Raw genomic sequence first — 25,513 nt, 5'->3', positions numbered from 1 at the left:
CTCCGAGTCGCGTTGCGACTCGAGCTTTGATTGACCCTTAAGTACTTTCAATTTTTAGGCCGACGATAGTGCCTCTTACGTTGTTTTGGTCATAGAGACCTTTTAGTGTGTGGCCTAGAGGCTCGTTTGGCTGGCGACAATGGCTCTTACATTGTTTTTCCTGTGGGATTTTTGTAGGCTTTGTTTTCCGCTCGATAAGGTCATTTGAAATAATTTTGCCTGGCCCGTCGTCGGTTCTGGAAGAACCTTGATTTCAAGTCATTATCGGCGATGTTTGAGCACCCCGAAAGGTTTTTAGCTCGTAGGTCGAGTAGATCGACGCCTTGTAATTTGGAGCTAACATGGTCGAAGCCCGTTTTCATGCCTATTGAGGTCTTATAGTTTGTCATGCCTATTGAGGTCTTACAGTTTGTCATGCCTATTGAGGTCTTACAGTTTGTGTTGCTTTGTAAAATAGATCTGGTTACACTGAGTCTGCCCGCTAGGGTTCTTACAATTTCGGGTTTCCCAGCGCATTGGCGATTAGTGACAGTCTTCGAGTCATCAAGTTTGTTTAAGCTTGAAGGCCGCTTTTCGTGAGCTCAGAGTTGCCTTGCAGGGGCTTTATGAGCTCGGAATTTCGACTCTGGGGTCGTGTGGGTGCCGAATTATTGACGCTAAGTCACCGAGTATCTTGGGACGCATTTGGTGGAGAGGTTCCTGCCGAGAGTACATTGCTATTTCCTTGTTTGGAGAATAAGTTGCTGAAAAGATATCCTTTTATTGCTTGGCGTAAACACACATTTGTCGTGAGCTCGGCCCCATGCAGGAGCGACTCTTCGTACCATTCGATCCGGTGCATAATTCACTATTGAAGTTTAGTCTGACATTTCCGGTCCTTATGAGGGGACGGTGCCCTTAAAAAGAAAATCATCGCTCGTCATTTGACCGCAAGAGAAAGCCTGTGATCTTGTCGGATCCTCCTCTGGGGGTATATTGCTCCAATAATAATCTTGCTGGTGGGACCCTCTTCGGGGTGGAAATCCTATCGAGAGAAGAGAGCGCGACGGACCCTACTAAGGCTTTGGGATTTCGAGGCGGAGCTAGAACTTCCCAATGTCCCGACCGTTGTCTGCATACAGTTTAGTGAAAAAATAACAAGGAGTGAAGCAGTTCTTCCTCACCGCGGGATGTGTAGGCGACGTTTTGAAATTTGGTACGTTCCTGCCCTTTCGAGGTGTGAGCCCTAATTCAGCCCTCCACTGTGTTTAATCAGGCCTGGCCGAAGATGTGATTGGTTTACCCCTTGATCCTTCCGATAGTGGAGGCATTGATGCCGGCGATGTGCCATATGGTGGGGAATTTCCCCTCATCGCGTATTGCTCCCTATCGAGCATTTTTTTATTTTGCCCTTTGCGTGGGATTTCATTCTTTTGGAAAAATGGGGCCGATGCTATCTCCGAGTGGCGTGTCCGCGACCATCTGAATAAGACATCTGTACCTTGCACCTTCTTTGATGGTACAGGGCCCGACGTCCCAACTCGAGCTTTAGACGAGCTGTATCAAAAAAAATAGTCTTCCTGCTTGTTGTGGTGATCGTCATTTGGAATCCGTCAAAGATTCGGGGTGCGGGAGCGATTTGGTTCGTTAGTCTAAATCTCCCCATTGACCTTGGTCCAACATCGCCGATATGCTCGATCGAACCACCTGTATTCATGAACACATGTATTATTTGGAATATATCAAATGAGGGAGAGGGTTAAAAATGCGTCAGTGTGAAGCCGGTGTCCTTTTCTCTAGATGTAAGGGTGTCCTCTGGAATATATCCCTAGACCCGTTCTTCCTTGGAGACGAACATTTTTACTTTCCATTTTATAAGTCCTCGGAGGGTGTTGCCGCTTCTCCACTGTCGTGGTAATATGGCGCAACTCGTTTGCTTCATTCTTCCTGGTTGCCTTCCTTCCTTGGGTCTGGATCCGAGCATGATTGCTTGGCAGTACTCGGTGGAGATTTTTATTGAGTAGCACGGCCGTTGTTCTCCTGAGTTGATGGCCATTTTTGACCCCGTGGCCGCGCGAGACCTACGGTTCCCGCGTCGGGTCATTGTTCTTTTGAAGGGGACTTGGCCGAATAGGTATGAGTCATTTAACGTCCCTGGTTTCACTTATGGTGATCACGATGTTTGGTATAACAATGCTCAAATCATATTCTGCTGGGCGGGGTGCCCTTGCTGGCCGTGCCTCGTCGAATCTGGTTCTACCGAAGATTTCTCGTGGAGGTTGCCCTCGAGCTGTTTCCCGATCGTTGCGAGGTAGGTTGCATCTTGTGGCATTCCTCCTATCCGCGGCGCACGGGTGGTACCTTTACCTGTTTGGCATTAATCTCTTTGTTGGAAGCCTGCTTAGGTACTCCAAGCCCGAGGAGGTTTCTGGATGGTCGTCCACGACCCTGATCCGTGGCTGGTGCCGAGTACGGGAACTCGAATAGATCTCGGTTGAGTATATGATCAAGCTTCATTTGAAATGTCCTAGAGTAGTCGGTCATGGATCATTTAAGCTTAAGGCGAAGGCCTGTGTTGCCCAGTCGTCTGAAAATGGGGGCGATCTTAATCGTTCTATTAGGGAATGAGACGCAACATCCTGTGGTGTTTCATTCTTTCTTTGTCCGGCCTCAGATGTGTCGGGCTCTCCCGTTACTGCTTCGATAGCATCAGCGTGTGCTTCTGCGGAGGAATCTGCTGGTATGGTAAGCGAGTATGTGAGGTCAGGCTCTAGGCTGCGGCGCCACATCATGGTTTCTTTCGAGAGTGTTTCCCCGAACGTTTTCAACTAGATGGGCTTGAACTCATCATCTTGAAAGTTGCTTCCTTTTTCCGCGCACGTGTAAGCGGTGGTGCGCTCATCGGGATCCAAAGTCCTATCGCACCTAGGGAGTTCCGGCGTTCTAGATTTCCGTGAAACGGGTTCCGGGACCACTTCCTCGGGGGAAAACTATTGCATCAACCTCCACGAACCTGAATCGATTCTCTTGGAGAGATCCCCAAGCATCTTCGCTATGGAGGGGTCTGTTATCGATCCGTTGTTGTTTGTTCTTTCGGATATTGGTTTGGCGCAGGGAGCTGTTTCCGGCGCTGCTGTGCTGGGATTCCTCAGATGGCTCTGCAACTGAGCGATAACCAACTGCTATGCCTGCAACATTTCAAAAATTGTAAAGACTAACTTACTGTGTTTCCCCATCCGGGGTTTGTTGGGCTTCCTGTTGGTCGATATGCTGAATGCTCCTATCGGTGTGCGAGGCTTCGTTGACCTGCTGCGCACCTCGCGAACCCGCGTCTGCTGGAATCGGCCCAGATGCATTATCGGGGTTCTGCAGCATCGTGCCAACCACTGGAACAGCCACACCGTTTCCGCCGTGATTTTCGGGGTAGTCGTTCTCGACTCTGTTTACCGATCCAGACATTTTGACCTGAAATCAGGAGATCTTTGGACAAGAAAAAGTGTGAAAGATAATGTGCGTTTGTGTAATGGAATCAGCAAGAAAATAATGACTATTATTTTTAGCCCTATGGTAGATGCCAAACTGTTTACCGGTAAAATGGTAACAACAATTAAATTTGTAAATGGGATTCTAAAAATACGTAATCTATTCTCGAGCTAGTTGTTAGAGCAGTTGATGCTAAGAATGTGAAATTTAACGATGAAATGCAAGCTAAAAAGAGATAGTAATTAAACTAAGGGGCACGCTTCCCGGGTATAAGACGTGTCGATTAGGGACCTCGGGGTCGATGTCGAGGTCGAGCTCGAGCTACCGGGGATAGTCGGGAATGGGATAACAGTTAAAGATATGATTAAACAAGGCTATTTATGGTCAATACTAAGCAATATAACAAAGAACAAGTAAGGGAGCGATGGATATGAAAGTGGTCTCGACCAGTGGGAGCGAGTGATTTTAGAAGAAGAGAGAGAGAGAGAGAGAGATATATATATATTATTGCACTTGTGGAGAAAATAAAGCAACATCAGTCCCTTACAAGGTAGTGTGAGTCCCTTTTATATAGTAGGGGAACTCGGCTACAAGTACGTGGGCATTAATTACAAAGTATGGAGATAAGATGGCTTGACGCGACGCCTCAGCATAGGCTCTGGATAGGCCGGCCCTGTCAGACTTAGCCATGTGCCTTGAGAGCTTCCTTCTTTATCCTGGCTTCGATCTCAATCTTCTCTGAGTCGGGCCTCGACGTGCCCCGAGGTCGGGAGCTCGGTCGTGGCTTCCCGTCCTCGGGGTCTTGAGGTGTTCTTGTGAAATGACTTGACAGAGAGAAATCAAGGCCTCTGATTTCGCCACATACATTTCTACTGATGGTTTTTCCCTCATAGTATGCTTTCTATTGCTTCCTCATTAAAAGCCTTGCCAGAAAAACCCAATTGGGACAAAAACTGGACGAAGGAAAAAAGAGTGTAATACATACTTTCAGTATAGGCGGTGCTCATCAATAATAGTACCTTTTGAGGTGTGCCAAATTCCAGTTGCTCTGCAATTTTATTCTGTCTTGATTTTCCAATTCATATGATCCTATCCCAGTAACAGCTGAAAACCGGTAGGGGCCTTCATACGTTGGACCCAGCTTTTCTGCATTGAGCTCTCGGGTATTTTGAGTCACTTTCCTTACAACAAAGTCTCCCACTTTGAAATAACAAAGATTGGCTCTTTGATTATAATATCTTTTCATTCTTTGTTTATAGGCTGCCATCCTTATATGTGTCAAGTCCCTACGTTCGTCAAACAACTCCAATATGAACAACAATGCTTCATTGTTTGCTTCTTCATTCGCCCAGAAGTATCTCATGGTAGGTTCTCCTACTTCCACCGAGACCAGGGTCGCTGCTTCGTATACGAGAGAGAAAGGTGTCTCTTATGTGCTTGACTTGGCCGTTGTTTGGTATGCCTATAGCACTCCTGGTAACTCTTCTGGCCATTTGCCTTTGGCTGCTTCCAATATCTTTATGAGATTTTGAATGATATTATTTGTCGATTCCTCTAGGCCGTTTGCGCTTGGATGGTATGGCGAAGATATGATTCTTTTAATTTTGAAGTCTTCAAGGAATTTTATGACCTTTGCGCTTATAAATTGTTGCCCGTTGTCACAGGCTATCTTCTTTGGTATCCTAAAAATGCAAATTATGTTCTCCCATAGGAAATCGACCATTTCGCACTTACCGTTTTTCTGGTAAGGACATGCTTTGACCCACATAGAAAAATAATCAGTTAAAATCAAAATAAATCTTACCTTACTAGGAGCCAGCGGTAGTGAACCAACTATATCCATCCTTCATTTCATGAATGTCTAGGCTGACGATACTGAATGCTATAGTTCTTCTAGTTGAAGTACCAACATCACGTGGCATTTACACTTGTCTCATTTTTGAACAAATATTTGAGTGTCTTGTTCCATACAGGGCCACTAGTATCCCGCCCTAACTAACTTGAGCACTAATGAGTCCGCACCAGAGTGATTCCCCTAGGTTCCTTCATGGACTTCTCTCATGACGTAATTAGCCTCGGAGGCTCCTAAGCATCGGGCCAATGAGCCTTGGAAAGACTTTCTATACAATTGGCCTCTCCTGAAGCAATAATAGGCTACTTTAGTGTGTAGCACCCGAGATGCCTTGGGATCTTTGGGTAGTTTGTCGTGCTCAAGATAGTCAATGATCTCATTTCTCCAGTCCTAGACCAAATTGGTCGCGTTTAATTCATAATAACCGTCCACATCCAATACCGAATGCATAAGCTGCACGACCGTATCAGAGTTTGATCCTTTCATTTCCATGGAGGAGCCTAGATTGGGAAGTGCGTTTGCTTCCGTATTTTCTTCTCTCGGGATATGGGTGATTGACCATTCCCTAAACTATGGGAGCAGAATTTGGACTTTCCCTACATATTGTTGCATGCGCTCCTCTTTAATATCGAAGATCCCCTATACATGATTTACTACCAGTGGGGAATCACATTTGATTTCTATGACCTCGGAGTCGAGTCCCCGAGCCAGAACAAGTCCTGCAATCAAAGCCTCATATTCGGTTTCATTGTTAGTTAAGGGAACAATTCTTATGGCCTGACTTAGGGTTTCTCCTGAGGGCGTAATTAGTAGCCCGAACCCTTTCACATTGGAAGCTCTATTCGGGAATAAGGTCAAGACTCCTGATGTCGATTCCGACACAATCACCGCTTCTTTGGTGGCCAAAAGCATCAATCTAGGACTGAAATAGGCCACGAGGTTGGCCAAAACTTGTGACTTGATCGCAGTCCTGGGTTTATACTCTATGTCAAATTCACTCATTTTGACTGCCCATTTAATCAGTAGACCTGAAAGTTCAGGTTTGTGAAGGATATTTCGCAGGGGAAAGGTTGTCACCACGGCTATCGGGTGGCATTGAAAATAAGGCCTAAGCTTTCGAGCAATGACTACGAGAGCTAAGGCCAATTTTTTAAGGTGTGGGTAGTGAGTTTCTACTCCCGTTAAAATTTTACTAACATAATAGATAGGAGATTGCGTACCTTTGTCTTCACGGACTAAAACGACACTTACTGCTACTTCTGAGACCGCTAAGTAAATCAGCAATTGTTCGTTTTCCTCTAGTTTTGATAGTAACGGAGGGCTCGATAAATACCTTTTCAAATATTTCAAAGCTTGCTGGTATTCCGGAGTCCATTAGAAGTTGTTCTTCTTTTTTAGAAGTGAGTGATGACATTTTTTGAGGACCAATAAATGAATCCGCTTAAAGCGACCAGTCTTGATATTAACCTCTGAACCTCTTTCACATTTGATAGCTGGTCGGGAATGTCCTCAATGGCTTTTATTTTATCGGGATTGACTTCGATCCCTCGTTGTGACACCAGGAACCCCAAGAACTTATCGGAGCTGACTCTGAATGCACATTTTTCGGGGTTAAGCTTCATCAACTCATGACCGGCCGTTACATCAATCATTTTATCAATGTTTGGCAGTGGGAACGAGTTTTTTAGGCATGCCTTATTTAGATCCTTATAATCTATGCACATGCAAAATTTATTATTCTTATTTGGAACTACTACTACATTAGCTAGACAGTCAAGATACTTTACCTCCCTGATTGAACCGATATCAAGAAATCGAGTTACCTTGTCTTTGACAAACCTATTTCTGACCTCGACAATAAGGCATTTATTCTGCCTTACCGGAGGGATGTTGGGATCCAGGCTTAACTTGTGCATGGCCACCTCTAACAGGATACCTTTCTTATCTGCATGCAACCACGCAAAGTGATCAACATTAAATTTAAGAAATTCTAAAAATCCTGACATGAGCTTGGGGTTTAGTCCTGTCCCCAAGTGCAATTTCCTCTCTAGGAAATTTTCGAACAGTGCGACTTGTTCGAGTTCTTCTGATGTGGATATCGTTGGGTCCGTTTCTTCTGGTATCTGATAATATCTTGGCACCTGATAGGATTCCGATGAATCGTCCCCCTTGTCGACTTCGTTCGGCTTGGGAGCAAGCGTCAGCTCCTATAATTGCTACGCCGCATGTTCCTTCCCTTTACTATTGGAAACCGAGATTGCATACATCTCTCTTTCCACCAGTTGATCTCCTCTTATTTGTTTAATTCCCTCTGGAGTTTGGAATTTCAGAATTTGATGGTATATTGACGGCACAACCTTCATCTCGTGTATCCATGGTCTTCTGAGAATAATGTTGTAGCCTATATTGTCGTCTACTACTTCAAACAAGATCTTCTTAATTACCCCTTCGACATTCGTGGGCAGAAGAATCTCCCCTAGGGTTGTCACGCTAGCTAAGTTGAACCCGACGAGGAGCTTTGTTACCGAAATGATGCTTCTGGTTAGTTTGGCTTGTTTTGGCACTCTCCATTAGATAATATTGGCTGAACGCCCTAGGTCCACCAAAACACGTGTAATTTTAAAATATAAAACATTAAGAGAAATTACCAGGGCATCATTGTGTGGTAGTGAGAGTCCATATGCGTCCTAATTCGTGAAGGTGATATCATCCTCAGCGACTTCCCGGAGTCTCTTGCTATGGGTCACTGATACCTTTGTCTTTTTTGCTGCTGAAAAGGTTACACCATTAATCTCGTTCCCCCAAAAATCATGTTTATCATTAGAAGATGAGGATTATGTCCTGCTTTTGAGGGTTCTGTGTTATCCCGGTTGCGGCTATAGTTATTCTTAGCCCGGTCGCTTAAGAACTCTCTAAGATGTCCATTTTTTAACACTATTGCCACCTCTTCACGTAGATATCGGCAGTCCCCAGTCCATTGGCTGTTAGTCCTATGATACTCACACCATAGATTAGGATCCCTCTAACTAGGGTCGGATCTAATCGGCCTCGAGAACCGTGCTTCCTTATGTTTTTCATCATCGATACTAGTTCCACTACGTTGATATTGAAGTTATACTTGGACAATATGGGGTAGGTGGAATCTTGGGAGCCTGATACCTTTTTGTCCTACAATGATCTCTTATTCAGACAACGATCAGCTCTCATATTGGTAGCGAAACTATCTGTAGATCGAAAACCTCTGCCGCGTCCTTAGGCCCTTTTGTAAGGCAAAAAACGACCTTTAGAAGACCGTCAATCTGCGTCAAACTCATCGTTCAATTTTTCCTTATTTGTTTTCTCAGTCCCAAGCCTTGGTTGATGCCGCAAAACAGAGCTGGTCATCATCTTTATTATCTTTGATTGGTAGCGGTTTTGGACATCTACCCCATGTTGTTGCATGGAAGTCAAGCAGATTTTAAAGGGATCATTCCAGTCATTGTTACTAGATTTATTGTCGTTCCCCTCGGCCCCGTCGGAGCCGACCTCACTGATGTTGGGCATATTTCTATATGTTTTAATGTTGTTTGACTCATATTTTATCCGCTTTTTGGTGCTATTTGATCTTTAAAATGCCCAACGTGTGTTAATTATTGGTTTTATGATAAATTAAGTTGGCTGTAATGATTTCTAATGTTTGGAGTGCAAAATTTTGAAGAAAAGATGTTCCAGCTATAGGAGAAGAGGGTGGATACATCCAATCTTGAAAAAAAGGTATTTGGTTCATCCTTAGCAAAAAAGTCGGGAGAAGGAATCCTCCTTAGCATCTGCACCTGGGCGCAATAAGGATGAGAGAATAGAGGGTGGACGCGAAGCATCTACCCCAATATCCTATAATGACCCGACCAATCGTTTTGAAAATTTGCATTCCATTCAGCCATTTGAAGTCTTGAGCAGCATCATATGATGTATTATGACTAATGTGAATCGTCAGTTTTGTTTTTTCAGGTTATTCAGAATTGATAAGAATGAACTTCATGATTGAAGCTTTAAGTTGGAAGAGTTGAACAAGTTTGACTTTTTAGTACTTGACCTCGGATCGGAGTTTTGATGGTTTTGTTAGGTTTGGATGGTCATTCTAGACTTAGGGGTATGTATGTATTTTCATTTGGATATTTCAAGAAGGTATTAGCACTATTTGGCGAAAGTTGAAAACTGAAGCTTTGGAATGTTCATAGGTTTGACCGGGAGTTGACTTTAAAGTATCGGGTTCTAATTATGGCTTCGAGGATTGGAATAGTTTTGTTATGTCATTTGGAACCTATGTGCAAAATTTGAGTTCATTCCGAGTTGATTTGATAAGGTTCGACACGAGTTTTGAATGTTGAAAAAGTCAAAATTCAATAAGTTCGATTTAAGGTGCGATTCGTGATTTTGATGCTGTTATGTGTGATTTGAGGCCTCGGGTGAGCTCATGTTATGTTATGGGACTTGTTGGTATGTTCAGACGGGGTCACGAAGGGCTCATGTAAGTTTCAGATAGGTTTGGGTTGTGTTGCGCTCGTTTTTTGTATGTTTCGACGTTGTTTCTTCAAACATAAATCGTACCACATTATGAAAATGAGCTCCAATTTCTGTTTTGATTGAAGCATTAGAACTTATCGTAATTTTGGAACCATAACAACTTGAATCATCAAGTTTCGACATAGTATGAGGAATTTATGGTCATTTTAGTAAGAATTGGGTTGCTAGATTTTTCCAAATTAATTATGAAATTGCCACTGAATTCGTATTAAAAAATATGCACTATTTTCAAATATTGAAACCAACATACCTCCTTCATTATAAGATCGAATGGGTTGATCCAAAAGCCTGACTTGATTGGAATTTTACAAGAAATCCATTGCAGGCATCAAAATTGAGTTTTGGAATCATTTGGCATATGAAAAGAGGCAGAACAACTGGCAAAGATATTTAATATCGAGGGTTTGTTCATTTGATTATATTTTGAGTTGGAGAGCTCGGATTTGGGACATTTTTCAGGCAATTTTTACCATGTGGATTGGATTAAGTATTCACTACTTAGTTTTGGTTACATTTCAAGAATCTATCTTCATTTTCGGTAATTGGATTGTGAATTTTAAATATAAAATTGGGATTTTTGTCCAAAGTTCTATAGAGTGAATTTTTTAATTTTGAACATCTATTCGGAGTTGGATTTGGGTGAAACTAGTTTGGTTGGACTCGTAACTAAATGGGTTATCAGATTTTATGAGTTTTGTCGGGTTCCAAGGTGCAGGACCGGGTTTGACTTTTTGTTTGACTTTGGAATTTTGATTAAAGATTCGACCTTTATCATTTGGAATTGTTTCCTTAGGCATGATTTGATGTTCTTGAGTTTCTTTTGGATAGTTTTGAGTCATTCGAAGGTCGGTATGTGTTGTGAGCACGTAATTTTTGCCCGAAATATAATATTCCTACAAAAGTCACAAACGGATTTTGCTTTTGAGTGTTTATTATTTTAGGAATTTATAGTAATTATTTGGTAATTGTTTGCATTTAGTTACATTTTGGTGCATATTTAATATTTTAATAAATCATGGGAATTACCCTAAAATGTTCAATTTTCATGCATGGCAATCACGTGCATTTAATCCCCAGCCCACAAAGGAACGAGCATTCTTAGTTCAATAGTTAAAAGAGAAATATGACAATGGAGTTGCGGGGTTAAAGAAAATGATCACCATCCTTGAGAACAAAATGACCAAGCAGGCAAAAGATTTCAAAGCAGAAAGAGAACACTGCTATGCCCTGATGTTGCAGCTAGAAAAAGACCTGCAGCAGCTTCAAGAGTAGAATCATACAACTGAACAAGTTTTGGATGCCAAATCTCAGCAGATCGGACGGTTTCTACAGGAGAAGGGTATTATCAGGGAAAGGGTTAGGAGAATTGCGGACTACATTGTGATGAATTGCAACAAGTGTGAAGACATGACAGATCCATGTTCTTCGCTTCAGTTATGATTTTTCTCCGATAGATCATGGATGACTTGTTTCGCCTCCAAGAAGATATGGCGCAAAAGGCCCGCAGCAAGGCCAACTGGAGCAGCAGTTGAAGCACTTTTGTATTCTTGATTTTGTTTGTTCGAGTTTGACTGTTATTTTATTTTCGAGTCTGTATTGTCAGTTTGTTAGTTCATTTCGAGTCTGTATTTTTAGTTTTCTTTTGAAGCTGTCGGTCCACTCATCGAGTCTGTTAGTCTTTATGTTTAAATCGGTAAGGGAAGTTGTCGTAATCAAGATGTTTTGTTTTATTTTATGAAATTTGAAAACCCCAAAAAATATTTTTTTTATTTTATTATTTATTTCGCACATGTTTCTAGAACTACGCTTGGTCTGATTCATGCGGCGTCATGATACGTAGGCAATCCCTATAGGATTAGATCATAACCGTGAAATAAAAAAAAAGAGAGAGAGAGAAAACAAGAAAAACTCTAGGAACGAAATAATGACAAAACAAGATAGAAAAGTGAGAGAATAAAGAAAAAAAACAAGAACCAAGCAAAGAAAAACAGGTCTGTAAAAGAGAGAGAAAGAAATTGCAATTGGAAATTAGTAAAAGCCGGGATGACACAAGCAGTCATTCAAATGCATAATAGAAGTGGTTAATTGCTTAGGTGCATTGCATCCCCAACGTGCGGTTGTCTATCTGTTAAGCCTTAATCGCTAACAAGTTTGTTCGTTGTCATTAACTTCAGGCAGGTGGTTAGTTTGTTTGGCATTTTGACAACTCACCCGTACAAAACCAGGTCCAAAGACAAGTTGATCATGGCTGGCCAAGAGCTGGATGCAAGTGTTATTGATCCATCAAAGGAGGGGGAAGAAACTGATATTAATCTGAAAGAGGAGGTGCATAAGTTGAAATACCAGATGGCAGAGATGTACCAGGCATGGGTGACAGGGCATCCACCACCATCGTACCCCGCCAACCCTGCTTTCGTCCCGCCACTAGCTCAATCCCAAGAACCTCCAACTGTTGATTCATCTTCAGGCTTCCCCATTTACCACCACTACCAAGGCACCACTTCTCAAACCCCACAAGCACTACCACCCAAACCAATCCAATACCCCCCTCCGCCAGCCACCCTTATTTTTGTGGCACCCCCACCCGCTACACTCTATCGATCCTCTAGTGAGCCCTTATTCTAGACTCAAGATAACCAATACTATCCCCCGGAGCCTACTTTCAAGGCCCTAAAGAATTACTCCTACACTCCTCATTTCGACATCCTAGTTGAGACTGAGAAACCACCTAAAAACCCAGAGCAGGAGGAGATGTTTAAGAAGGTAAGAATCCTGGAACAATCGTTCAGAAACATGCAGGGATTGGGAGGCCAGGTGAGCGTAGCCTACAAAGGTTTGTGTCTATTTCCTGACATTCAGTTGCCTGTGGGATTCAAGATGCCTAAATTTGATCTATATGACGGGCATGGAAACCCGGGGGCCCACTTGAGGGGTTCCTGTAGTAAAATGAGGGGATCCGGCGGGAAAGATGAGCTATTGATGGCATACTTCAGCCAGAGTTTGAGTGGCTCGGCATTGGAGTGGTACACTCATCAAGATCATAACAGATGGTATACCTGGGATGATTTGGCCCAAGCATTCGCTTGTCATTTCCAATAAAACATCGAGATTGTTCCAGATTGTTTGTCTTTGACTAAGATTGAGAAGAAGCCTAGTGAAAGTTTCAGAGAATATGGTTTTCGCTGGAGAGAACAAGCGGCAAGAGTTAACCCCCCGATGGAAGAGAGAGAAATGGTGGAGCACTTTCTACAGGCTCTAGAACCTACCTATTTTGGCCATCTGATATCGGCCATAGACAAGTCTTTTAACGAGGTAGTGAAGATGGGTGGCATGGTGGAAGAAGGGCTTAAATCAAGCAAAATCATGAGTTACTCGGCTATCAAGGCAACTACCCAAGCTATTCAAAATGGTACTGGGGGAGTGATTGGAATGAAGAAGAAAGAAGACCTGGCAACAGTTTATTCAGGATCATGGTTTGGACCCAAGGGCCCATCACACCATTATACCCAGCCTCGACCCCCTTACCGAACCTACACCCAAACCCCATATAACCCATCCCAACACTACTTCCCATCGCCAGACCCTCATATTTCTGTCCATCACACCCAGACATATACTCAACCCCCTGCCTACTCATAATGGCATGCTCTAGCCCTACAAAACACCTCTCCAGCTCCACAAAATGCTTACCCATCCCCAAGAGCCTACCAAAACCCTACCGGCCTATGTTTCTGACCCAATCCAGCATTTAAAAATGAGAGGTTGCAGTGAAAGAAAACTTTCACCCCGTTGGGGGAGTCTTATACCTGTTTACATAGATTGAGGTAATTGGATATGCTGAGGCCAATTGAGTCGAAATTTCCAAACCCTTCTCCAAAGAATCTTGATTACTCCTTGAGATGCGAATATTATTCTGGTACTCCGGGGCATGATATAGAGAAGTGCTGGCACTTGAAAAATTCCATACAGGAGCTCATTGACACAAACCAGCTTGAAGTTTAGACTCCAGAGGCACCCAACATCAACCAGAACCCACTGCCAACCCAAGAGGAAAATACATAACCGAGATAGTATACAGGGGGGGGGAAGCCCAAGAAGCCTTCACAGTCCGTCATGATGATTCGGTCCAGTGAGGTCAAGCCAATCAAGAAACCAATGGTTGAAGGATCAGTGAATAAGTTAAGCATGACAAGCGGTGAACCATCTGTGGTAGTTAAGAGAAGATCCCCAAGTGATGTTATAGCAAAGCAAGAAAAGTCAAAAGTGGTCGTGCCAGGAGTGGCAAACAAGCCTATCATAATTGTAGAGGGTGCCCGTATGGACCCTGTCATTATCAAGCTTGTAACCCAATTACCGGTAGTCAACACCAAGGCTATCCCATGGAACTATGAACGGGTGATAGTGACCTATAAGGTAAAGAAAGTGAAAGAAGAAGTTAATGAGGCCCAACGATTAACTCGTTCGGGGAGATGCTTTGCCCCGAAAGAGTTAAGGAAAGCTAAAACATCCAGAGATAACCCAGTTTTAGTAAAGAAAGCAGTCACTGAAGAAGAGGCGGAGGAGTTTCTAAGAAAAATGAAGGTGCAAGATTATTCCACCGTGGAGCAGCTGAGAAAGACGCCTGCTCAGATTCCTTGCTATCATTGCTGATCCATTCAGACGAGCATTATCGGGCCCTAATGAAAATTCTAAACGAAGCTCATGTCCTCGACAAAATTTCAGTGAACCATTTGGAGAAAATTGCCAACAAAATATTTGAGGTTAATAGGGTACCTTCTCTGATGACGAGTTGCCTGTGGAAGGTACTGAACACAACAAAGCTCTCTATCTTACGGTAAAATGTGAAGATTCTGTGGTCACTAGTGTGTTAGTCGACAATGGTTCCAGTGCAAACATTTGCCCTCTCTCTACTCTGAACAAGTTGAAAGTTGATGATGAGAGTATTCACAAGAAAAACATCTGTGTTCGAGGTTTTGATGGTGGAGGGAAAGACTCGGTTGGTGATATAGTGCTTGAATTGACAATAGGACCGGTGGAATTCACCATGGAGTTCCAGGTCCTGGATGTAGCCGTCTCTTACAATTTGTTGTTAGGTCGACCTTGGATTCATACCGCCAAAGTAGTCTCGTCTACTTTGCACCAGATGGTCAAGTTCGAGTGGGATAGACAGGAGATTGTCGTGCATGGTGAGGAGAATTTGTATTCTCACAATGATGCCTCCGTCCCGTTTATTGACGATGAAGATGACAAAGGGCCTTGGGTCTATCAAGTTGTTGAAACAGTGCCAGTCGAGAAGGTTCCAGAAAGAAAATGTGTTCCAACTCCAAAGATAGCCTCTGCATCCATCATGGTGGCCTCTAAAATGCTGAAAAATGGCTTTGTGCTAGGTAAATGTCTGGGTGCATCCTTGCAGGGTATCATATAGCCAGTGTCCCTCCCTGAAAACTTGGGCACGTTCGGTCTTGGATTCAAACCCACATCGGCAGATGTGAAAAGGTCTAAAAGGTTGAAACAGAAGGAGTGGGCACTTCTGAAGCCTGTCTCGCATCTCTTCAGGTCTTTTGTCAAGCCCGGTGGCAAGAAACACCCAGTGATGACAATTCCAAGTTCTGTGATTGATATTGATGAGGAGTTAATTGAAAGGTTCCAGAGGCTGTTTGATGATGTGAACATGGTAGAAGTTGGAGAAGGTTCTAGCAAAGCGGACGTGTAATTCTTCGGGCCGAATATAAAGCTTAACAATTACAAGGCTACTCCTCTCCCTACTCAGAAGGAGTCTTGGCAGTTTGTTTTGTTTTTCTTTCTATTTGGGTCATTCCAGGGTTGTGACCCAGATTTTTATTTTCTATTTGTTGATGTACAAACCCTGTTATCCTTTATTTTCAATGAAATGCAATTTCCCTTTTCCATCATTCCTGATAGTTTTATTTTTTGTTTTATTTTCTTCTCTATATAGTTCTTTTTATGTTGGTTTCAATGACATGACATGCATGAGGAATCTTCGGCCATGTCTTAAAGTCAATCTAATTCTGAAATAATAATCCAAGAAATAAAGTGTGATGATGAATCAGAATATGATGAGGATGAGGCCTATGAAGAGATTAGTAAGGAACTAAGACATTTTGAAGAAAAACCCAAGCCTAATCTGAATGAAACAGAAGCAATCAATCTAGGGGATCCAGATAATGTTAGAAAAACTAAGATAAGTGTTCATCTTGAACCGCAAATCAGGGAAGAAATAATTAAAGCATTGTTTGAGGATAAGGATATTTTTGCATGGTTGTATGATGATATGCCAGGCTTGAGTACCGATATGGTGGTTCACAAATTGCCAATTGATCCAGCATTCCCTCCTGTCAAGAAGAAGTTGAGAAAGTTCAAAACTGACATGAGCGTGAAGATTAAAGAAGAAGTCAAAAAGTATCTTGATGCAAAGGTCATTCGAGTCATGCGGTATCCCATATGGTTAGCCAATGTTGTGCATGTTCCAAAGAAAGATGGTAAGACCAGAGTGTGTGTTGATTACCATGACCTTAACAAAGCCAGTCCAAAGGACAATTTTCTACTGCCAAATATCCATGTTTTGATTGATAATTGTGCCAAGCACGAGATTGGTTCTATTGTGAATTGCTACGAGGGGTATCATCCGATTTTAATAGATGAGGAAGATGCAGAAAAGACGACATTCATCATGCCGTGGGGAACATATTGCTATTGGGTCTTGCCATTCGGTTTGAAAAACGCTGGGGCAACTTACATGAGGGAAATGACTACCATATTCCATGACATGATACATAAGGAGATTTAGGTTTATGTGGATGATGTGATCATAAAGTCCAAGAAGCAGTCTGACCGCGTCAAAGACTTGCGAAAGTTTTTCTAGAGGCTCCGCAGGTACAGTAGGAAACTGTTCGGGGTTCATAGTCAGTCGGCTAGGCATTGAGTTGGATCCGTCAAAGATCAAAGCTATCCAGGAGTTGCCACCACCAAAGAATAAGACCGAGGTGATGAGTCTACTAGAGAGGCTAAACTACACCAGCAGGTTATTACTCAGCTCACGACAACTTGTGAGCCCACCTTTAAGCTGCTAAAGAAGGATGTTGCTGTCAAATGGACTGATGAGTGCCAGGAAGTATTTGATAAGATCAAAGAGTATTTGTCGAACCCACCTGTGATGGTCCCGCCGGAGCCTGGGAGGCCTTTGATTCTTTATTTGACAGTCCTGGATAATTCACTTGGTTGCATGTTAGGTTAGCATGACTTCACTGGCAGGAAAGAGCAAGCCATCTACTATTTCAGCAAGAAATTCACGTCTTATGAGGTTAAGTATACTCCCCTTGAGAGGACACGTTGTGCCCTGACTTGGGTAGCACAGAATTTAAAGCATTATTTGTCATCCTACACCACTTACCTCATTTCTCACCTGGATCTTTTAAAGTATATCTTTTAGAAACATATGCCCACAGGAAGACTTGCAAAGTGGCAGATTTTGCTCACAGAATTTGACATTATCTATGTGACTCGGACCGCGATGAAAGCCCAAGCATTGGCCGATCATTTGTCCGTGAACCCGGTCGATGAAGAGTATGAACCATTAGGAACTTATTTTCCCGATGAAGAGGTGATGCATATTGATGAAGTGGAGCAGGTTGAAAAACCAGGTTGGAAACTTTTCTTTGATGGAGCCGCTAACATGAAAGGTGTCGGGATAGGGGTAATGCTTATTTTTGAAATAGGGCATCACTACCCTGTTACGGCCCAACTTCATTTCTATTGTACCAACAATATGGCTTAGTACGAGGCATACATTCTGGGATTAAGGCTAGCTGTAGATATGGGAATCCAAGAAGTCTTGGTCTTGGGAGACTCAAACCTTCTAGTGCACCATATTCAAGGAGAATGGGAGACATGGGATTTAAAGCTTATACCGTATCGACAATGCCTGCATGATCTTTGTCAACGGTTTCAATCAATAGAGTTCAGGCATATTCCAAGGATCCATAATGAGGTTGCCGATACTTTGGATACCTTGGCATCAATGTTGCACCATCTGGACAAAGCTTATGTTAACCCTCTGTATATTCAAGTTTGTGATCAGCATACCTACTGTAATATGGTTAAGGAAGAACTCGATGGTGAACCGTGGTTCTATGACATTAGGGAGTATATCAGGATGAAGGTATATCCGGTACGAGCCACATGTGATCAAAAGAGAACAATTTGGCATTTGGCTAGTGGATATTTCTTGAGCGGGAGAGTCCTGTACAAAAGAACTCCAGATCTTGGGCTGTTGAGGTGCATCAATGCTAAGAAGGCCATGAATATCATGACCGAGGTACATTCCGGAGTTTACGGGTCGCATATGAGCGGGTATGTTCTGGAAAAGTAGATTCTTTGAGCAGGGTATTATTGGCTCACGTTGGAGCGAGATTGCATCAGTTTTGTGCGCAAATGTCATCAATACCAGGTACACAGAGATTTGAATCATTCTCCGCCATCTAAATTGCACACAATGTGCGCGCCACGGCCCTTTGTTGCTTGGGGCATGGATTTCATTGGACCGATTGAGCCCGCGGCATCAAAAGGGCACAGGTTCTTTCTGGTGGCCATTGACTATTTCACTAAGTGGGTTGAAGCTAAAACTTTCAAATCTGTGACCAAAAAGGTAGTGGTCAACTTTGTTCATTCGAATATCATTTGTCGGTTCAGAATCCCAAAGGTAATCATCACAGACAATGGTGCTAATCTTAACAATTATCTGATGAAGGAAGTGTGTCAACAGTTTAAGATTATGCATCGAAATTCCACCACATACCGCCCCAAGGCAAATGGAGCAGTCGAGGTAGCCAACAAGAACATAAAGAAGATACTGCAGAAAATGGTGCAAGGTTCCAGGCAATGGCATGAGAAGTTGCCCATTGCTCTGTTGGGTTATCGCACTACTGTTCGCACTTTAGTTGGTGCAACTCCTTATTTATTGGTATATGGCACTGAAGTAGTGATATTCACGGAAGTTGAAATTTCATCCCTTCGGATTGTTGCTGAGGTCGAAATTGATAATGATGAGTGGGTCAAAACCCATTTGGAACAATTGAGTTTGATTAATGAGAAAAGATTGGCAGCAGTGTGTCATGGCCAGTTGTATCAAAATAGATTGGCAAGAGCATACAACAAGAAGGTGCGCCCCCGAAAATTTAAAGTGGGTCAGCAAGTATTGAAACACATCCTTCCACATCAGACTGAAGTGAAAGGCAAGTTCGCCCCAAATTGGCAGGGGCCGTTCATCGTAACGAGAGTGTTGTCCAATGGTACATTATATTTAAAAGATATAGAAGGTAATATATAGATATGACTATCAATTCCGATGCGGTCAAATGATATTATGTATGATTTCTTTGGTTTGTCTAAATTGTTGTTTGTACTTGGCATATTTTGAAGATTGGAATGACGAAGACATTTTGTTATGCAATCTAAACACTTTATCCTTTGTTACCCCTTTGAGCCTTATTTATTTCTTTTCATACCCCTCTTTTGGAAATAATAGCAAAATTCGGAAACACGAACGCAAAAGGTAAGTAAAGAAAAAAAGGGAAAAAGAAAAGAAAAAAGATAAAAGAGGGAAAGAAAAGAATGAAAAAGAGTTAAAAAAGAAGAAAAGAAAAAAGAGAAGAAAAATAAAGAGAAAGAAAAGAAAAAAGGAAAGTAGCAACAACAAAGCAATTCTTATGTCATGAACTATGTTCGACCTGATTCCTTTTAAGGATACGTAGGTAGCCTCACGGTTCGGTCCCATCAAAACAAAAATTCAACGTCCCCAAGCAAAGAAACTAGGGCAGAAGTTGTGGTTGTTGTAAAGAGATATTATTCCAAAAGTTGTAATTTTGAACCCATTTAAGTTGTTTTGAGCCTATGTGATATCCTTTTTGTCTAACCTTATCCAAAAGCCCACATTACGGTCCAAAGAAAGACCTTCCGATCAGTCTTCGAGAGATGCCAAGTCGAGCAAGTAGAGGTGTGATTCATATCAGGGGCAACACTCCGTTCTGAGAAGGAAAAATGAAAAATGAGAGAGACTTATTGGTAAAAACCCTCACGGACACTGTAAGGTGATGGAAAGCTGAGAGAAATTAAAAATGAGAGAGTGTTATTGGTAAAAACTCTCACGGGAACCGTAAGGAGACGTTGAGTTGAGAGATGAATAAATGATAGAGGCTTGCCGGTGAAAATCCTTCTGGGCACAACAAATCGAATAAGGTTGTTAAATTTGCAAAGGAATCAGATCATGGGAACCCCAGGCATGAAGTGTGAAAACTGAAAGAGGATTGACTGAATGGACTAGGCTGATTAATCTGAAGTGCATGTCATGACCATTGATGCCAACAGCCTCACTTAGATAAGTCATTTTTCCTTCTTTTTTTTTCCTCAAACAGTCTTTCTGTTTTGATTCTCTTCTCTATTCATAACTCTCGAAGTCATTGCATTTCATTTCTTTTGGATTTATCTCTCTAAGGCTTTTCCAATGTCAGCCTTGTTTAAGCAAGTAAGAAAGGATTTCAAAGCTTACTACCAACTTCCAAAATTGCACAAAGTAAAGTGCGGCCAAAGCGTACCAGAAATAGCATGATGCAAAAGTGAAAATAAGGTGTTAATGAAAGGTCAAGCGGTCCAGTGGTTTGTGAATTTTGTGGAAGACACGGAGGTTCAAATTGGAAGGATAGAAATGTAAAACAATGGGTTGGGTGCAAAGCATTCGGGTCATTCAAAGTCATGTGGTTGAAACTCAGTCAGAAAGGCAAACAATTCTTGGCCAGTTCAGGGCAGCCAGTCAAAGCAAAGCACGACAACAAAAGGGCCACCTCCAGCAAGAATGCCGCAAGATAACCACCACATTTTTAAACTGATAAAATTTTCTTTGATTAAAACAGGGGCAAGAAATTTCATTTATTCAGAGGAATCCTCCGTGGGGAAAGCATGCACCGGACAGGTTCGACCGGAATTTCTCAGGGCCCGCCTGGATAATGGGATTTAATGTGAAGTTCTCAGGACCCTCCTAGACAATGGGGCCTAGTTAAGATTCAAAACATTCATGAGTAACCAGATCTAGCATAAGCTCTACCTTGAGAAAATATAAGTTGGCTTTGAAGTTTTCATTCTTAGGATGAGATTCAATTTGAAATTTTCAAGACCCTCCTGAATAATGGGACTTAGTTTTATGACCTCCATTAGATGATGAGATTTAGCATAAGTTTCACCTTTAGGAAGTTGAATTTAGCTATGAAGTTTTCATCCTTAAGATGAGATTTGATTTTAATTTTCAGGACCCTCCTAGATAATGGGATATAGCTTTTAAAATTCTTAGAGATATTGGGTAACATGATTTAATTAACACTCATAAATGTGCCCAGCTACCAAACAGGAGCAGAAAAATTTCGTTTGTTTTGTTGAAATCAGGCGCCCACCTGGAAAACAAGGGAAGACAACGCGAGTTTCAAGAATAGAAAGCAGTTCATGTTCAGCAATCAGGCATCCACCTGGAGAACAAAGGGAAGACGTCACAAGTTCAAAGGAAAGCGGGGCAGGCTCAGCAATCAGGTGCCCACATGGAGAACAAGGGAGAATGACTCAAGTTTCAAAGTTTTGAAGGAAGACAGTTAATATTTTGGCAATCAGGCACCCACATAGAGAGGAAGGGAATACAGTTAAAGTTTTGGCAATCAAGCACCCACCTGGAGAGCAAGGGAATATAGTTAAGGTTTTGGCAATTAGGCACCCACCTGGAAAACAAGAAAAATGGTTCAAGTTTCAGGGGAATACAACCCAAGTGTTGGCAATCAGGCACCCACCGAGAGAACAGGGGAAAACAAGTCAAGTTTCAAAGAAAAGCAGTGCAAGTGTTGGAAATCAGGCACCCACTTGGAGAATAAGGGAACACAACTCAAGTTCCAAGGAAAAAACAAGTGCAAGTAATGAAATCAGGAACCCAACTGGAGAACAAGGGAAAGCAGTTCAAGTTCCAAGGAATATAGTTCGAGTTTTGGCAATCAGGCGCCCACCTGAAAAATAAGGAAATTTATTTCAAGTTTCAAGGGGGCACCCACCCGGAGAACAAGGGAAGTCACTTCAGAATTCAATTCAAGTTAGAGGTAGCAGAAGCTCGCGGCAAGAATGCGAGTCAATAGTCCGAGATGATCAACAAAAGTTAGTCACAACCCAGAATAAAAAAAAAAGAAAAAAAGAAAAGAGAAAGAAGTGAATACAAAATGCAGAAGTAGAGAGAGATGTGAAATGCTCAAGACATGACTGAAATCACGAGCATTGCATATCCGGTCTTGATCAGAAAGTTGAAGATGAACAAGCTAGCGCCCGCAACTAACAAGCACCAAGGTTCAAATTAAAGTCTGCATGATAAATCATTCAAGACTCAAGATCAAACTTCAGAAGACTCATAGATAGGAATCTTGTAACTCATAATTGACAGGCTCAGTTAGTCTTTTTCATTTTTGATTTTGATGTAATAGCAGTACCACGGACCGGCCTCGAGGGAACGACACCTCACTCGGCTCTCCAGCTCATCCAGCTATCATTTTTTAGAACTAAACTGACCTGATTCCTTTATAGCCAAGGATATGTAGGCAATCTTGGAAGAGAGGTTCGGTCAAAGATTTCAAAATGCTTCCCAGGGAGTATCCAAACGGGCAGAAATCGCTCATATTTGCTCACTTTATCTTTCCCCGAAAACTCTTCGTGTTCCCGAGCAAAGAGGGTCAGCTATGAGCACGTGATTTTTCCCGGAATAATAATATTCCTACAAAAGTCACAAACGGATTTTGCTTTTATGTGTTTATTATTTTAGGAATTTATAGTAATTATTTGGTAATTGTTTGCATTGAGTTACATTTTGGTGCATATTTAATATTTTAAAAGATCATGGGAATTACCCTAAAATGTTCAATTTTCATGCATGGAATTATTTTTAGGATGATATTTGCATTTGTAAGCTTAAGTTGTTAATTAATTGCATTAATAGACAAAAATTAAAAATGGCCATCTTTAGTTTTTAATCCCAAAATAGCAATTTCCTTGCATTGGTTTTAAGTTAATTACTTATGTTTAGGTTTAATATAATTTTACAAGTCAAATTTTAGTCTAGGATTTTAATTAATTTTGGTAGTTTTAAAAAATCAAGAAAAATCAAAATAAAAAAAAAGGGGGAAAGCCTTGAGCAAAACCCGAATTTGGGCCAAGCTAAAAGTCCTGAAGCCCAAATATTTCACCCATTTAATCCCCATCCCACATCCCCTCCAAACCAACCCTAGGAAATTGGACTTAACCCTTTAACCGACACGCCCCACAAACCCTCGTATATGAGCCTCATGTATTTGCCCTGGAACGAACCCTAAATCCCAAAACTCAAAAAATTTGTGCTACAGTACTGTTCACTATTGTTCTCGCCCAAATTTGTTCCCACACTCGCCAAAAGTCAGGCAAGTGAATCCAAACTCACACCACACGTTCCCTCCTTCTCTCCTCTTGCCATTTTGTAACGTTTCTGACACCAAAGATCCCCCCCTCACTCGACCAATTTTGAGCTATATCACGCGATTGGAAGGTTCTGAAGGACAATCGTTGGATGAGTGCGAGGCGTTGGATTGATTTCACTTAATCCGAGCTCCACATTCATCAAGTGCTCGTTTTCAAAAAGGACCGGATCCGATTTTGTAAAGGGGGATTTTTCTGAGGGATTTTTCGAGAGAAGCAGAGGTCACTTGGAAATTAGGGTTATAAGAAAGCTTCTTTTCTATTTTATTCATCTAAAACCATGTTGGTTTAATTCCAGTTACAATAGAAAAATACAAAAAAATTTCGTTTTCGTTTTGTTTAATCTTATCCCCTTTGTTCTCTTCATCTTGAAGTTCTGAAATTTTCACTTTAATGATGAGTTTGGATTGAGCTCAAAGGCTTAGTTCATTTTCTGGATTTCATTTTGAGTTAAGGTAAGTTTACTGAGTGTTGTTGGTTTCGAGCTTCTCCAACGCTGTTCGTTTAGTGGCTGGTTCTGTAGTTCGTACATTCTCTGTTTGGACTTACTTCCTCTTAGAATCATTGTAATCATTAAATAGCATTAATCGAAAGTTCATTTTCAGGTTCATCTCCAAACTCTTCTATTTTTCTATTTCGTGTGAGCTAAAATATTTTGTTTGTATGAATCGATTTCTGGATACCTAAGAAGAAAAAATTAACATCACTAAACAATTTTGGGAAGCTTGGTTGAGCTTTAAGTTGATTTTCTGAGTTTGAACATGGTTGTTTGAGTGGTTATTTTTTTATGGTAATGTGAATTCAAATGAGGACTAATTTGGAGTGCTGTTGACTGCGAATTGTATGAAGTTGATTCGATGGGCTGTGACCTAAAGTGTATTAAGGAAATCTTGCAAGTTCAGTTCTTTTAACTTGTGCATGTTTCTATCCAGTTTGCTGCATTTCTGATTAGTTTTAGCTGCGATTCCTTCTAGCTTGAGTTATAGTTTTGCATCTGTTATGGTAGCATCAGCTGCGCTAGAAGTTCTATACTGCCTAGGGAGTTATTGTACAGTTTAAGGGAGCCAAACTCTACACTGTTTATGCTTAATTGTATCCATGTATGTAGGATGTGTTGGTTATCTTTTGCTTCAATGTGAGTTTGTTTAATTCTTTATGCTCGTCGTCTTCTATTGTTTGGATTGAATCCCATGAAGTGATTGGGTCTGGTCAAGTTACATATGAAATCTAACGTAAGTTCTGTCAAAACAAGTTGGCTCTTAGATTGAGCTGTTCTCTTTGTTTAGAGCTTTGTGCTAAAGGTGATACGGCATGGATGAGGTTCTATGAATTTCAGTATGACATCCCTTCCTTTCTGTAAGTAACAGGTTGAATGGTTTCTCCTAGTTGGATGATTGAGTGATGCTGTTTAGCCTCTCTTCTCTAGAGGATACTTCATTTGACAATGCATTTTAATTGGCATTTTGTTCTTATTGCTTTGCGTGATTATTATAGAGGTGGAAGAGCTCCGATTCTTGGCAAGAGCAACTTGTTTTATGCTATTAGAGAAATATTTTGAAGGTGTTCCATTTCTGGATCTTTTTTGTAGAAATTTTGTATTGAGTGTGGTTTGGTTCAGAGAAAACTGTTCTTTCTTAAGCTTGCTGAACCATTCCTTGGTTTTGGTGAAGTTATGGTTTCCACTTGATAATCTTTGTGTTTTCTTGCCTGCACAGTTTTATTTGAGAGCAATTTCTCCTTCTTACCTGCCCGATGTTTCTCATCTTGTCCTTCAGAATTTAAGATATCTGTCTGCCTCTTTCTTTTCTTCCAAGTTTATCCACTTTGCAATCAATAAGTTCTTGCAACACAATATCGATTAGTGGCATCCTTGATGTTTGTGGCATTTTTGGCTGTGAGTTCCTCTTCGGGAAGGGCTCTTTGATTTCAATTTTCTTTGTAATTTTCTCTTTAACACTCATCTGATTTTGTTATTTCTATAGTGCTGGCGGTATGAATAGTGTACTACATTTCATTGCAATTCTTATGGTATAATTTGGAGAGTTAGTTTTACAATAAACGGAAAACTACTAGAACACCGAATCCTACTCATTCATA

The 25,513-nt window shown here is 41.6% G+C and overlaps 1 protein-coding gene across 1 annotated transcript; it reads left to right on the top strand.

Moving 5' to 3' along the window:
• Window positions 1–17,408: 17,408 nt before the first annotated feature.
• Window positions 17,409–25,278, top strand: LOC138883739 (uncharacterized). Its single transcript, XM_070164446.1, has 6 exons — window positions 17,409–17,591; window positions 17,673–18,212; window positions 18,345–18,758; window positions 20,803–20,861; window positions 21,644–21,887; window positions 25,132–25,278. The coding sequence occupies exons 1-6, from the start codon at window positions 17,409–17,411 to the stop codon at window positions 25,276–25,278; spliced, it is 1,587 nt and encodes a 528-aa protein (XP_070020547.1).
• The last annotated feature ends 235 nt before the right edge of the window (window positions 25,279–25,513 follow it).

Source organism: Nicotiana sylvestris, chromosome 12 (assembly GCF_000393655.2).
Source record: "Nicotiana sylvestris chromosome 12, ASM39365v2, whole genome shotgun sequence".
In the NCBI taxonomy this organism is placed as follows: domain Eukaryota; kingdom Viridiplantae; phylum Streptophyta; class Magnoliopsida; order Solanales; family Solanaceae; genus Nicotiana; species Nicotiana sylvestris.
Note: the sequence above shows the minus strand (reverse complement) of the source record. Positions and strands in the feature narration are given on the sequence as shown.

Coding starts and splice junctions, on each gene's coding strand:
- LOC138883739 (XM_070164446.1), top strand. CDS start 17,409: ATGAAAGCCCAAGCATTGGCCGATCATTTGTCCGTGAACCCGGTCGAT. Junction 18,759..20,802: donor AGAAGATACTGCAGAAAATG/GTGCAAGGTTCC, acceptor TGATTAAAACAG/GGGCAAGAAATTTCATTTAT. Junction 20,862..21,643: donor GGAAAGCATGCACCGGACAG/GTTCGACCGGAA, acceptor TTTGGCAATTAG/GCACCCACCTGGAAAACAAG.